The sequence below is a fragment of the Leguminivora glycinivorella genome, chromosome 13 (genome assembly GCF_023078275.1).
Source record: "Leguminivora glycinivorella isolate SPB_JAAS2020 chromosome 13, LegGlyc_1.1, whole genome shotgun sequence".
NCBI lineage: Eukaryota > Metazoa > Arthropoda > Insecta > Lepidoptera > Tortricidae > Leguminivora > Leguminivora glycinivorella.
Genome location: NC_062983.1, coordinates 7,584,815 through 7,597,587, shown reverse-complemented (window position 1 = coordinate 7,597,587; position 12,773 = coordinate 7,584,815). Strand labels below are relative to the sequence as shown.

General features: G+C 44.9%; 1 protein-coding gene across 1 annotated transcript in view; it reads left to right on the top strand.

Annotated features, from left to right (window-relative positions):
- The window catches only part of LOC125232708 (baculoviral IAP repeat-containing protein 6), a 97,917-nt gene extending 86,031 nt beyond the window's left edge, over window positions 1-11,886 (top strand). The window contains 15 exon segments of the mRNA XM_048138466.1: window positions 302-457; window positions 924-952; window positions 954-1,127; window positions 1,510-1,708; window positions 2,032-2,237; window positions 3,243-3,413; window positions 4,124-4,310; window positions 5,051-5,213; window positions 5,942-6,059; window positions 6,838-6,964; window positions 7,558-7,775; window positions 9,523-9,762; window positions 10,319-10,507; window positions 10,954-11,088; window positions 11,254-11,886. Of these exon segments, the coding sequence (XP_047994423.1) occupies window positions 302-457; window positions 924-952; window positions 954-1,127; window positions 1,510-1,708; window positions 2,032-2,237; window positions 3,243-3,413; window positions 4,124-4,310; window positions 5,051-5,213; window positions 5,942-6,059; window positions 6,838-6,964; window positions 7,558-7,775; window positions 9,523-9,762; window positions 10,319-10,507; window positions 10,954-11,088; window positions 11,254-11,481 (2,540 nt within the window). The 3' untranslated portion in view covers window positions 11,482-11,886.
- Window positions 11,887-12,773: the final 887 nt, after the last annotated feature.

Here is a 12,773-nt window from a genome sequence, read left to right as displayed (position 1 = left end):
AGTAGCTGATGCTGGGAGCTCAGCATAGTAAGGCAAGGACGCCAAGATGGTATTTCTAGCTCGGTATTCTGATTTGAAGCTAGTCTAGTAACTGCGATAAATTATAGCTCGTCACGACTTTGAAAAAATTGTATCTTCTTCAGTCAATGAAAAGAAAAATGTAATAAGTATGTATGGAATGCATATAAACTTACTACGTTTTAACATTGAGGAGCAGTGTGCGATACGAGATTTTTTCAAAGTAGTGACGAGCTGTAATTTAACGCATGAATATTTTATTAATGCGTCATCAATGTTACAGATTTGATCGAGACGACAATCCGAGTGCAGTGTCAAGGCATAGAGGGTTGGATCCCTCCGCACACGACGCTAGCTCAGCTGTCGGCTGCCGCGCCTCATGTTTCCGGCCCTCACCTTACGCTTACCCTTCACCTCAATACCGGCGGTGAGTCTTTCTTTATTACACTATACGATATGCAGAGTGCATTGTTAAGGCACGTAGGGCCGCATCCCTTTACACACGAATCTAGTTCAACTATTGGCTGTCGCTCCTCATGTTTCTGGCCCTCACTTACCCTACACTTCAATGCCAGTGCTAATTATCAATCACAACTTGTTAACAAGGTTACAGAATTGTGTCATGGAGATACTTGAAATTTATAGTTAGTTATTTATTAGGAAAAGGGTCGTTATGGTAGAATGAATGATAGCCGTCGAACTGTCAACGGCTACGTAAATAAACAGAATACTTTGTATGTAGTCGAACGTAATTAATTAGCCATGAGATTTGTTTTCGTTATGTCTATTTATGACTTCGTAGACGACTTAGTTTTGTAATTTTTTTAGAAAGTTTGGATTTTTGAGAGGTGTATTTTTTGAGATTACGTTTAAAGCACAACTATTATTTGTAACAGAGGGCAACCCCGGGCCGACGTGGGACGGCGGAGGCGCGGGCGGGGGCGGGGGCGGGCGGCGAGGCGGGCTGCGCGCTGCGCGCCTTCGGCCTGTGCGGCGGCCTCGCGCTGCTCGCCGCGCGCCTGCCCCGCCCGCCCGCCGCGCCCACGCCGCCCCCGCCGCCCAAGCACCACCACGACCTCGACTGGGTCAAGGTCGACGACCCCTACGAGGTACCTATCCCGTACACGAACACATTCAACCTGAAAAAAACCAGTTATTCAGTGAGAATAGTGTTTGATTTATACCTTGTAGTCGAAAATCGAACGAGGAAAACGAGTGACCCGACATATTTAAACGTGTGTGCTGAGGCGAACAGCCTTCAGTGTTCATCCGTAGTTATGCATTTCGGACGAGGAGAATATCTTCGAGGTTAACCCCGGTTAATCGATCCCATGGATGCGATATCCCGTCAGCAGAAATTTCAATACACTCGATATCTTGATTCTAAAATTAAAAATCTTGATACTTATTTTTTACAATGTTTGCTAGGACTCAAAAAGAAATGTCGAGGAGTTATAACAAAACGAAAACTAACATTGACATCATCCCTAGGAGGTGGTGGAGCTAGGAGTGAGCTCAGTCAACAACAGCGTAGAAGAGAACGGTTGCAGCGGCGTCCCGGCCCATGCGCTGGTCGCACTTGGACTACTATTGAAGCTTGGTGGCTATGCGTCCGCGCTGCTGGACGAGGGCCCGCGCGCAGTTCAACTATTGAGACTGCTACTAGGAGTCACACATGACGAGGACGGACGTGAGTATACAAAAATATAACCAGTGTCTACAGAGCCGCGCCGAGCTTACACACTAACGAATTTTAATATTCTTTGTATAGAAAGTCAGATAAGTTCGTCCACAGATCCGTACTGTACGTAGCGCATGTCAAGTCAGGAAAGGTGTGACGAGATGTGTCCGATGCTTACGATACAGACGGGTGAACCTTTAGACCTTTAGATTTCTTTTGAAGGTCAATAGCTACGCGTGTGCTCTGATATGCTAATCAGACTACCTAACACTAATTCTATCACTGCCATACTTAACGCACGATCTGAAATTGTTTTTTTTTTCTGTTAACAGGAAGTATAGTAGTCGGTAGTGCCGGCAGCGGGAGCTTCTCACTAGGCACTCTACCGTTCAGAGTAGTATCCCGATTATTGGAAGCCGCTCCACTGGGCACAGATGACGGTCGCTCACTTAGACGGGCGTTGCTGTCACTTGGCGCTGTGCGTCTCGTGCTGGCTTGTCTGTCTGTGTTCACGCACCATCGACCAGCTTCTAATGATGTAAGTCTTACCACAAGAGACGTATCTATAAGGAACGCTATCATTCAGAGAAGTCTCGAGACTACTGGAAGCCGCTCCACTGGGAACAGACGACGGAGTCTCTCAGCGCTGTGCGTTCACGCACCATCGACCAGCCGATAGATCATAGCTTACTAGCACGCTGTGAGACCAGTGCCTAACGGTGACAGACGCTTTGATGCAACCGGCCCTAAGGCCGTCTTTTGCTGGCGCCGTGCAATTCGTACTGGTTGGTCTATCTGTGTTTACGCATCATAGACCAGCTTTTAACGATGCAAGTAGACTATTCATAACTTCAACTTAACAGTAAGGCCTGATTTAGACGGCGTGCGAACTCGCATTCGATTTTAGTTACATTGCAAGCTGTGTAGGTTAAATACATTCAGCACAGCCATCAAATACCGCAATGTAGTAAAACTCGTATGCGAGTTCTCGTACCGTCTAAATGGACCCTAACTCTCTTATCATTTTGTAAGACGACAAACCATACACCAGCGATATTTTTGTTTACAAGAAAATGGACTACTACATTTGTCCAAAAAAATGGTATATTGCTTATTTTTTTATTAAAACTTCTAATGCGACTTCCAACTCAGGCATTGTTACGTTGCGTGAAATGCCGGTCACACTGCGCGTAATATTCTGTCAGTGTCGTTGCTCTCAACGCGACTTACTCATTCCATTCATTAACTTATTCACTCAAAACGTGATGGTCACTTGACAAAATGGTTGGAATGTGGGACTTCTGGTTCGAGCGCCATCTTAGCGGTCTCGCCTCGTGAATAATTCATTTGTTTTACTCATTAAGTAGCGTCCCGTGTGTGCGTGTGTTTTATATTTAGATCGAGTTCAAAATGATTTGAGCAATCGATTACTCCACGCACTACTTATAATTAAGTCTCCCGTAGCACAGCTAACAAACTCTCGAAGCTACCTCGCATTATATTATTTCAGGATTTTTTGTTAACAATATTATTTGGTTCCCAGAATAGCCAAACGTCTAACGGCTCGTCACTTGGCAAGGGCGAGGACAAGAGCCAACTATACTGGGCCAAGGGCACCGGTTTCGGCACCGGCTCCACGCAGCAGTCGTGGAATGTGGAACAGGCGCTGGTTCGCCAACGGACTGAGGAGGAGCACGTCACTGTGCTATTACAGGTAAAACACATCATCAATTCCCACATATTTTCATTTGCCCGTGCCCGCTCGTGTTACTTTCAGGGTGGAAGTAAGATATCTTTTATTATTTTTAGAGGATGATTTCCGGGATGAATATTACCCCATCCTTTCCCTTGACTCAACCTATCTCTTCGCTAAAATTCAGCTAAATCGGCAGGAGACAGCTTTCGCGTTTATGATTTTAGTATTGATAGCTACGTCGCCGAGATCACCATGTAAAAGACAAATTTTCTACAGGTAGCAAATCAGTTGTTTTACAAGGGGGTTAAAATTTTGTTTAACCGCACGTGCCAATATTGAAGCCCGAGCAAGCGAAAGATTCCAATATTGAACCGCGAGCTTAGCGAGTCTCGACTCGAGGAATCTTGAGCGTTGCGAGGGTTTCAAGGCACGAAGGTTAAACAAACTTTGCCGCCGAGTGAAACACAAAATTTTTCACCACACTAACACGAAAAAAATACTGACTATAAAACATCAAACTAAATCAAATCTATCAATTTGTTCAATATTTATAATTCAAAATCATCATTTATAGGTAATTTCTACCAGCCAGCTCAAGCTATCGAGTTAAAATTTGTATGAAATGACTTTGCACTCTTGTGGATAAAATGCAATTTTGTTATCTGTTTTCGAATAGCAAAGTAAGCTTTTATCAGTTGGTGTGGTGAAAAACTTTTTGACATTCCCAGGTTTTAGCATCATACATGAACCCCGGCGAGAAATGGCCGCCTGGCGAGAGCTCGGCCGCGCCGGAGTTCTCCGCGGAGTCGGAGCGCAGCGAGGGCGAGCCGCAGGAGCTGCCCGCGGAGTTCATCGACCTCGTCGCCGGCAGCTCGCTCGTGCCCGCCATCTGCTCCTACCTCAGGAACGACTCGGGTGAGATACAGACACTGGCATGATAGGGACCACCTACTCATTACCAGGTACTAGCATCGTACATGAACCCGACTGTGGTGAGATAAACCCACCCGGATCTGGAAGGGGTCCGGACGCTCGTTATCTAATCTCAATAAGGCCTATTTACTCTTGAGGTTCGAACGTCAGATGGTAGTTGCTTTCGTAAAACTAGTGCATACTCCAAATCTTGGGATTAGTTCTAACTCCAGAGGTATTAATTGCGTGTTGCCAATTCTGCGCACTCGCGGAGCTTTGACAACCGTACTCACTGACAGGAGCATAAGTCATAACACCATGAATAATGTGTTGTATTTAGAATTCAGACCCTTTGCACTCCACCCATAGTTCCGTTAACTGACTGGAACCCCGCAACGCAAATCTAATGTCGCTGGTGACACGCGACAGTCACATACAAAGTGTGTGTAGTTGATTTGACGACCGGTCTGGCTCAGTCGGTAGTGACCCTGCCTGCTAAGCCGCGGTCCTGGGTTCGAATCCCGGTAAGGGCATTTATTTGTGTGATGAACACAGATATTTGTTCCTGAGTCATGGATGTTTTCTATGTATATAAGTATGTATTTATCTATTCAAGTATGTATATCGTCGCTTAGCACCCATAGTACAAGCTTTGCTTAGTTTGGGGCTACGTTGAATCTGTGTAAGGTGTCCCCAATATTTATTTATTTATTTATTTTATTTGACATTGAGTTTCCTTCCAGTGTTGGACATGTCCCGCCACATCCCGCTATACGTGTGCGTGCTGCGCTGCGCCCGCGCGCTGCACGCGCTGCGCTCGCGGCGGCTGGCGCCCGCGCTGCGCCCGCTGCCGCGCCTGCTCGCGCTCATGTCGCGCACCACCAACAGCTACGCCACCAAGCTGAGGTATACTGTCAAATTGACAAAAGAACAATGGAAGATCCAGAGCTAGTCCAACTTTTCGAGACGCTTAGGATATGGTCATGATTTGGCTCGCAGCTCCAGACGACGCAATGGTTCTTTACTGCACATGCATAGGCGTTGGTGATCTAGCGATAAGAACTTATGTACCTACGAATAGGCTAGTTTCCTATACTTAAAATAAAATATTTTATGCTGTGCACGAAATAAAGCACCACATAATTAGAACAAAAATATGGACAGTAGTTATGTTTAAACATAATTTCTATTTAATAAGTCAAAGAGAAAGATATAAAGTAAATGAATTGACCGTGACGTCACTTCTCAGTATTTCATAGTAATTCCATATTAGCAAATTGTTTTGACAGTTCTTTAAAAGAAACTGATTTGACTAGTAGGAAACTAGCCTGTTATCATTGGATTTTTCCAATCGCTTTTCGGTGAAGGAAAACATTGTGACAAAACCGGTCCCATCCCAGTAAGGCCTAGTTTATCTTGATAAATTAAAAAGTCCGATGGCAGTCGATTTCGTAAAAACTAAAAAATTAAACTGGTGCTTACGGCAAATTCTGATGTTAGTCGCCAAGCGGATCCCAGGCTTCCATGATCCATGGCTAAAAGCCGTATCACGCAAGGATAATGAATAAATTGATATTTATCTAGTGTGAACCGATTACACATAACACATAAGATAATTACATTTTTTGTTACAGGATGAGTAAAAAGAATATATTCGGAAAGATGACATATAGCCAAAGATTTAGCACATCGAGTAATTCAGAGCTCTCGGAAGAAGATGAGGGTCTGGCCTCACTTATAGCTGATATTCAGGTAATTCACTAACATCATTTTCCATCTGTACCTTTCCAGTTAGTCACCTTCTAGCTATTTTCGGTCACAGCGATTGTGTTCTACCGTTGAGAGCGTCGCTGGGTCTCAGGTGATTGACGTAGCCACATTTTGCAGCGAATATAAATAAATTTAATGCGCGACCCCAGTCGTTGCAGCTCTGTTCCTCTCCGACATAATTGTAAAGCATACGCACTGCGTCTGACTTTTATCTTGTGGCGCTTTTAGCTCTGTAGCGATTTTGTAAAGCATGCGTAAACATAGAAGCGGTAAAAGTGCTGTTGTATTATATGCAACACCTTACCCTCACAAGTGCATACTCGAGTATACACCGTGTTTTTTTTTGTTTTCCGTTAAATTCGACACGTTGTTAGGTTCATCATCAGGAACCACCCTGTTAACTTTTAGTTAAATTCGCAAAAAAAAAATCATCGTTTTCATACATAATTAATGAATTAATCAGTGTGAGAGACCCTTAAGGATAACATTCAATTTACTGTCAAGTGGTTGACGGCACATGTCAAAACAAATAACATTAATAGGAAGTGGTGAAGGCTGTCACACACGTGTTCAGTAAGTTCAGTAATTATTTTTATTAAGACGCTAGTTTCTTAGAGAAATTAATTGGATTTGATCTAAAGAAGTTGTCACGTTATTTGATTCAATATAACTCTATACTCCGAGATGGTAGTTCCATTCAACGTCTTACAGTTCATGGCGACCCTGCCAGTGCGGCCTTAACGTTGTGATCGTTTCGCAGGCGACGTCGGCGCTGATGTGGGTGGGCGAGGGCGAGGAGGAGGGCGCGGGCAGCAGCGTGGCGGCCGCCGTCAGCGGCGCCAGCCGCGAGGCGCGCTACATCGAGCTCATGCGCACCATGCAGTTTGGTACGTGGTATACTTTTCACTTTGTTCTTATTGCACATTCTGGAGGTCTAAACCCGATATTCCACTATCATAGAAATATGATCATAGACAACATGCCGTCCTTTTTCTTCACGAAAAAGGGAGACCTATGATCATAAATATATAGTGTACTTTCGGCGTAAAACAAACTTGAAGCTGCGCTTGATGAACTCGCTGAAGTTAGTACGGCATAGAAAAAATATTAAAATTAGCATCTCAAGTTTCTATAGAATCATCTCCTACTTGATCGAACTTCAAGCATCTATAAGCTTTTCTTAACTGTGTATTGTGATGCAACTTTAGGCATAGGCCAAAATGAAGTGCGTTCCGATCCGATATCGGATGTCGCACCGATATCCTATACATTACAGGCGCCATATTGGATTTTTCTATTGAAATCCTTCCGACATCCGATATCGGATCGGATAATGTGAAAACGGTCTAACTTACATTTATTAAAACAGATGTATGGTGGTTGGCGTCAGTGTGCCGATTACCGATGTCTCAATCCATCAAAATAGCGCCTTAAATTTACATGTTTACTCGCTATATGTTATATGATAATTGTTGTACAGAAACATTCGAAATGATCACGGAATGCGCCGAGAGCGGGTTCCGGTTCTCAGTGCCGTACCACTTCGAGGGCACAGTGCGGGCGGCGGGCGAGCGCGCGCACCCGGCGCGCATGAAGCGGCTCGCGCAGGAGGCCGCCACGCTCGCCACCAGCCTGCCGCTCTCCTACTCCTCCTCCGTGTTCGTGCGCACCGACACGGACCGGCTCGACGTCATGAAGGTGAGCTTCTATACTTCTGCTCGTTCCGTGTGGACTCGGTTATTTGCGCAAGCCCTGTGTTTTCTGCGTCTAGGGTTAAACTAGAGCATATAAACTAAACCAACCTGGTTTTAGTGTCACGCTGACCGTTCGCGCGGAGCGGTCTGCACCGGACTAATATGTAAGCTTTAGAGTGGCGCGGACGGATCTGCGCGAACGACAACATCGACTTCATATAAATAGCGTGACACTAAAACCAGGCTGGTTTAGTTTATATGCTCTAGTTTAACTCTAGACGCAGAAAACACAGGGCTTGCGCAAATAACCGAGTCCACACGGAACGAGCAGCGTCACGAAGCATTTTTGACAATGTAGGCGGCGCTTTAAAACTGATAACTGACCGTTCAACTCGATTCGGTTCAATCAATATTTCCCCATATTCCCAAATTCATCGATACACTGATTTGTTATTAACTTCTTTAGATTAGATTAGATTAGATTTCTTTATTTCATGATAAAAATTACACTATAAATTTGCTACATGTCAAAATTATGTTTATCTTCTCATCATGATCGTCAAAAATTACATAATAAATTCCAAATAGAAATAATTGTGTCTCCCAAATGAGGATCGTCATTTACAAAGAAAGAAAATACACATGCCAAGCTAAATAAAATTAATAAATTAAGTTACAATATCATGAAATTATCACGAAGCAAGAAAATATTATATAACAGAGAAATATAGGTATAATTATATCATCGGTCATTAAAAATTCAAATCCATGTACTCATTTACAGAGTACATGGGGTTATCTAACAAAAGGTTTCTCAATTTGCGCTTAAATGCTTCGTCACATGGCTCATTTCTCAGATCGGCAGGTAAGTGCTCATAGTAAGTAGGGCCGATGACTCGAGGGTTCTTTCTTGAAAGTGCCATGCGACGGGGGACTGTTCTCAGACGGCCTGTAGATCGAAGCTGTTTGCCCGGAAAGTCTATGCGTGCAAATTGGGATATATTATGTCTAACATACAGCAGTACGTCGAACAGATATTGTGAGTAGTGCGTCATTATACGTTGAGAACCGAAGAGCTCTCTACAAGGGTACCTGTCTTTTACACCGGCAAGTGTACGTATTGCGCGTTTCTGCATTATAAGGACTCTTTTTGCATCAGTAGAATTGCCCCAGAGCAGTGAGCCGTATGCCATGATAGAATGGAAATGCGCAAAGTACACCTGCTTTAAGGCTTCTGCCGAAATAAGAGGCCTCAGTTTTCTCAACGCAAACGACGCACCACCCAACCGATCACAAAGATTGTCTACATGGCACTTCCAATTTAGAGTATTGTCAATCAGGAACCCTAGAAACTTACTCTCTTCGCACATGGTCATTGGAAAGTTAGCCATGCAAGGTGGTGGTTGAACCTTTCGACCAGAGAATAACATAACATTCGATTTGGAATAGTTAAGTAACAGTCCATTTGCTGACCAACCATGACTGCAATTGGTGGCAAGCGTCATTAATGTTTATTGCCAGCTGGTCATAAGAACTTTTAGGATATATTAAGATCCTCGGGGAATCAAGCTCTTCATTATAATTCAAGTACCCATATTCTGAACTAAACATTTCTTTATGACTACTAATGAATCTTCTCTGAAAAAACAAGGTTTTGATCGAGTGGGTCTGCAGTAATGAGTACAATGAAACCGTACCACGGTAAACTATAGTTTTTTGATAACAATATTATAATCGATATTGTATTCCAGGTGCTAATAACGGGCCCGTCGGACACGCCGTACGCAAACGGCTGCTTCATCCTAGACGTGTACTTCCCGGCCGAGTACCCCGCCGTGCCCATGCTCATCAACCTGGAGACCACCGGCCGGCACTCCGTGCGCTTCAACCCCAACCTGTACAACGACGGCAAGGTGTGCCTGTCCGTGCTCAACACGTGGCACGGCCGCCCCGAGGAGAAGTGGAACGCGCACACCTCCAGCTTCCTGCAGGTTAGCACTGTTTACAAGTGTAGGGTTTTATCGACATACCAGTGCCACCCTGAGAGCGTCCGTATGTTTTGTAGGAAAACACACGATATCATAGTTGCCCAAGTTACGTGTTACGGATTGTTATTTATCCTCGTGGTAACTTCAGGAACAATTTTGAAGATAGTACAAGTCCTGCGATGTACGCCTCAAAGTCGATGCCCGAATCTATCTTAGAAAGGCCAATTTGATTTCGGATTTCATGACCACGTTGATAAACTTACAGCATTATACTGCATACTTCAGGAACGTGTGTACGTGATATAATGTTTTGCGCTTCCACGGCGCTATCCACTCTTGCGGGCGTAGCACACTAGTTCGATAAAGTTTATCACATCGGTGCGTCCCTATCGTATTTACAAATAGTGCGAAAATGATGGCCTATATTATTTATCGCGCGACCATGCTTGACTGCTTTGCGTTCGCGAATTCCCGTTGCGTACTCGCCGCGCGCGCGGCGTTGATCTACGAACAAACTGCAACCGTTTCGACAATGTTTAACATTTAAATTGTTTCCCAGGTGCTGGTATCGATCCAGTCACTGATCCTGGTGCCGGAGCCGTACTTCAACGAGCCGGGCTACGAGCGCAGCCGCGGCACGCGCGTCGGCTCCTCGGCCAGCCTCGAGTACAACTCCAACATCTACCAGGCGTGCGCGCGCTGGGCCATGCTCGACCACCTGCGCAACCCCGAGCCCTGCTTCAAAGAGGTACGTGACTCCTCACCAGCCGAGAGTACAACTCCAACATATACCAAACAGATTTTTTAAAATACTTGGCATAGGACAGTGACGCGGCTCATGGCGTACAACTTCATAGGTTCCATGCGAGATGCCGACCATAACACAACCGCAAGCAACCCTTTTTGTCGGCAGATAGGAACACAACAATGAGTAGGATCCAGTATTATTTGGCTTCGGTTTTTAAGGTAATGGTACTTTCCCAGTTGGGTTCTGCTTTAGAGTTCATGAAGTTCCACATCTAGATCTGGAATGACATCCGCTGTGCTTGTGCTCTACCATACAAAGCAAGATGTCGTACAGTGTCTATAATTCTGTTTTTAGCATATCTAGGGCATTAGTCTTATCTTAGGCATTTGTGTTATATTGAATTTTGTGAATTCATTCGTTTAACAGTAATTTTGTTGTCGATACAGGTGATCCAAACACACTTCTGGATGAAACGGAACGAGATAATGCAGACTGTGGCCAACTGGATCACGGAATTAGAGACGCAGAGCGGCGATGAGCGCACGCAGCGAAGCATCCAGCTCAACCTCATGGCTCTCAAGGTATGATATGATATATCTGATAGTAAACTAATGAGTGAAGCGGGGGATTAAAATGTAGAAATGACTGTAGAGGGATTTTTTTACAATGGGGTTGTCGGTGAAAGTTTACCAGACGCGTTTGTCATAAGTCACAGTCGGTGATGTAATATGGATATGTGTGTGCAGCGTCACTACGTGAAGCTGCAGGAGGAGCTGGCCAAGCTGCCGGTGCCGGCCGGGCTGGAGGCGCTGGACGAGCCCTTCACGCTGCCCGCCGCGCCGGCGCCGGCGCCTGCACCACTGCCGGTAGCCGCCACCACAGCCGCCCCCGCCGCCACCCCGCCCGCCCCGCAGCCGGCCGCGGACGACATCGACCACGACATGGAGAAGATCGTCGCCGACGTGCTCGACTGATGGGTGCCCGACCCGGTCTGGCCCCCGGACCTCTCCCCTCCGTGATATCGATCGCGAACGATCGCCGACCGACCGGCCTGTGCCGGTGGACGCGTCTGACCCGCGTTTATCATTCGTAGAACGTTTATATTTGTAGTGCCCGGTTTCGTTTTTGTAGTCTCTTTATTTCTTAAGATGTAGCGGGACCTCTGTTTAGTTTAACACTTATTGTGATACTAAAAAGGGCCGCGCGCCCGGTAAGCTATTTAAGGGGGTATTGTGTGTGGACGCGGACGCCGCATCGAGCCGTCGATAGTCGTCCGAGTGCGGGGCGCGTTCGGACGAGTTGTACGAGCGCCGCCGACGATTTTGACTATTGTCGTTAGATAAAATGACCCCGCGACGCGACGAGTATTATTATCAGCGTCCCTCGTTGTGCCGCGCGTTCTAGTCTAATCTACGTACATCACTTATTCTCTGTTGTGGACGGCTGAGACTCGGCTGAAATTTAAATCCTCTAACTCCACTAACGTTCGCTCGCTTCGACCTTTTTGGATGCTTCGATGGATTTGTAGCGTTTTACGTATGTTCACGTGACGGGCTTGTGAACGAGCTATTGCTTATTATTGAAAATTTTGTTTTTATATAATTTTTTTTACACATTGTAACGAGGCATCCAAAGACGCCGCGACTTAACATATTGTTAATGATAGAATACTCTGCTTCAGACGTTAACTTAAAAGGTCTATGACCTGTAGATTTACTCACGTTTCTTCCCATATAATGTGTTCAGAATGCTCAGAATTCAGATACATTGGTGAGATGAGCCTAGTCCGTGATAAAGACGGCCTTATCTACTCGGAAAATATTTGAAAAAGTAAATAATATATTTAAAGTTAAACCGCAAAATTAGTATATATGGAAGACTGGCCATCATAGGCTATATATATGGTATAAGTTTTTAGTGGCCAGACACGTCTGTTGTATATTGATATTATAATACGCATTCGACCAAACGAGCTTGACAAAATGACTGCTGAAAATCTATTATTTACTCCTTCAAGTAGATCTGGTTTTCCGTTGTAAGCTTTTATGATGCAGGATTTCTTTGAGAACGGAGAATAATTATAGGTTGCGACGAATGTTGAATTCTTGACTATTCAACTTTGCCGCGGACGTAGCATGGGTTTGGTTTGTTATTGTAGTGGGCACTTCCGCAAATTGTCAAGAGTGGTAATTTCCATTTTGTTAATAACGTATTCACAGCCATGTGGCCCATGTTTGGCAGTTGCACATATGTTTTTAGTGTTTTA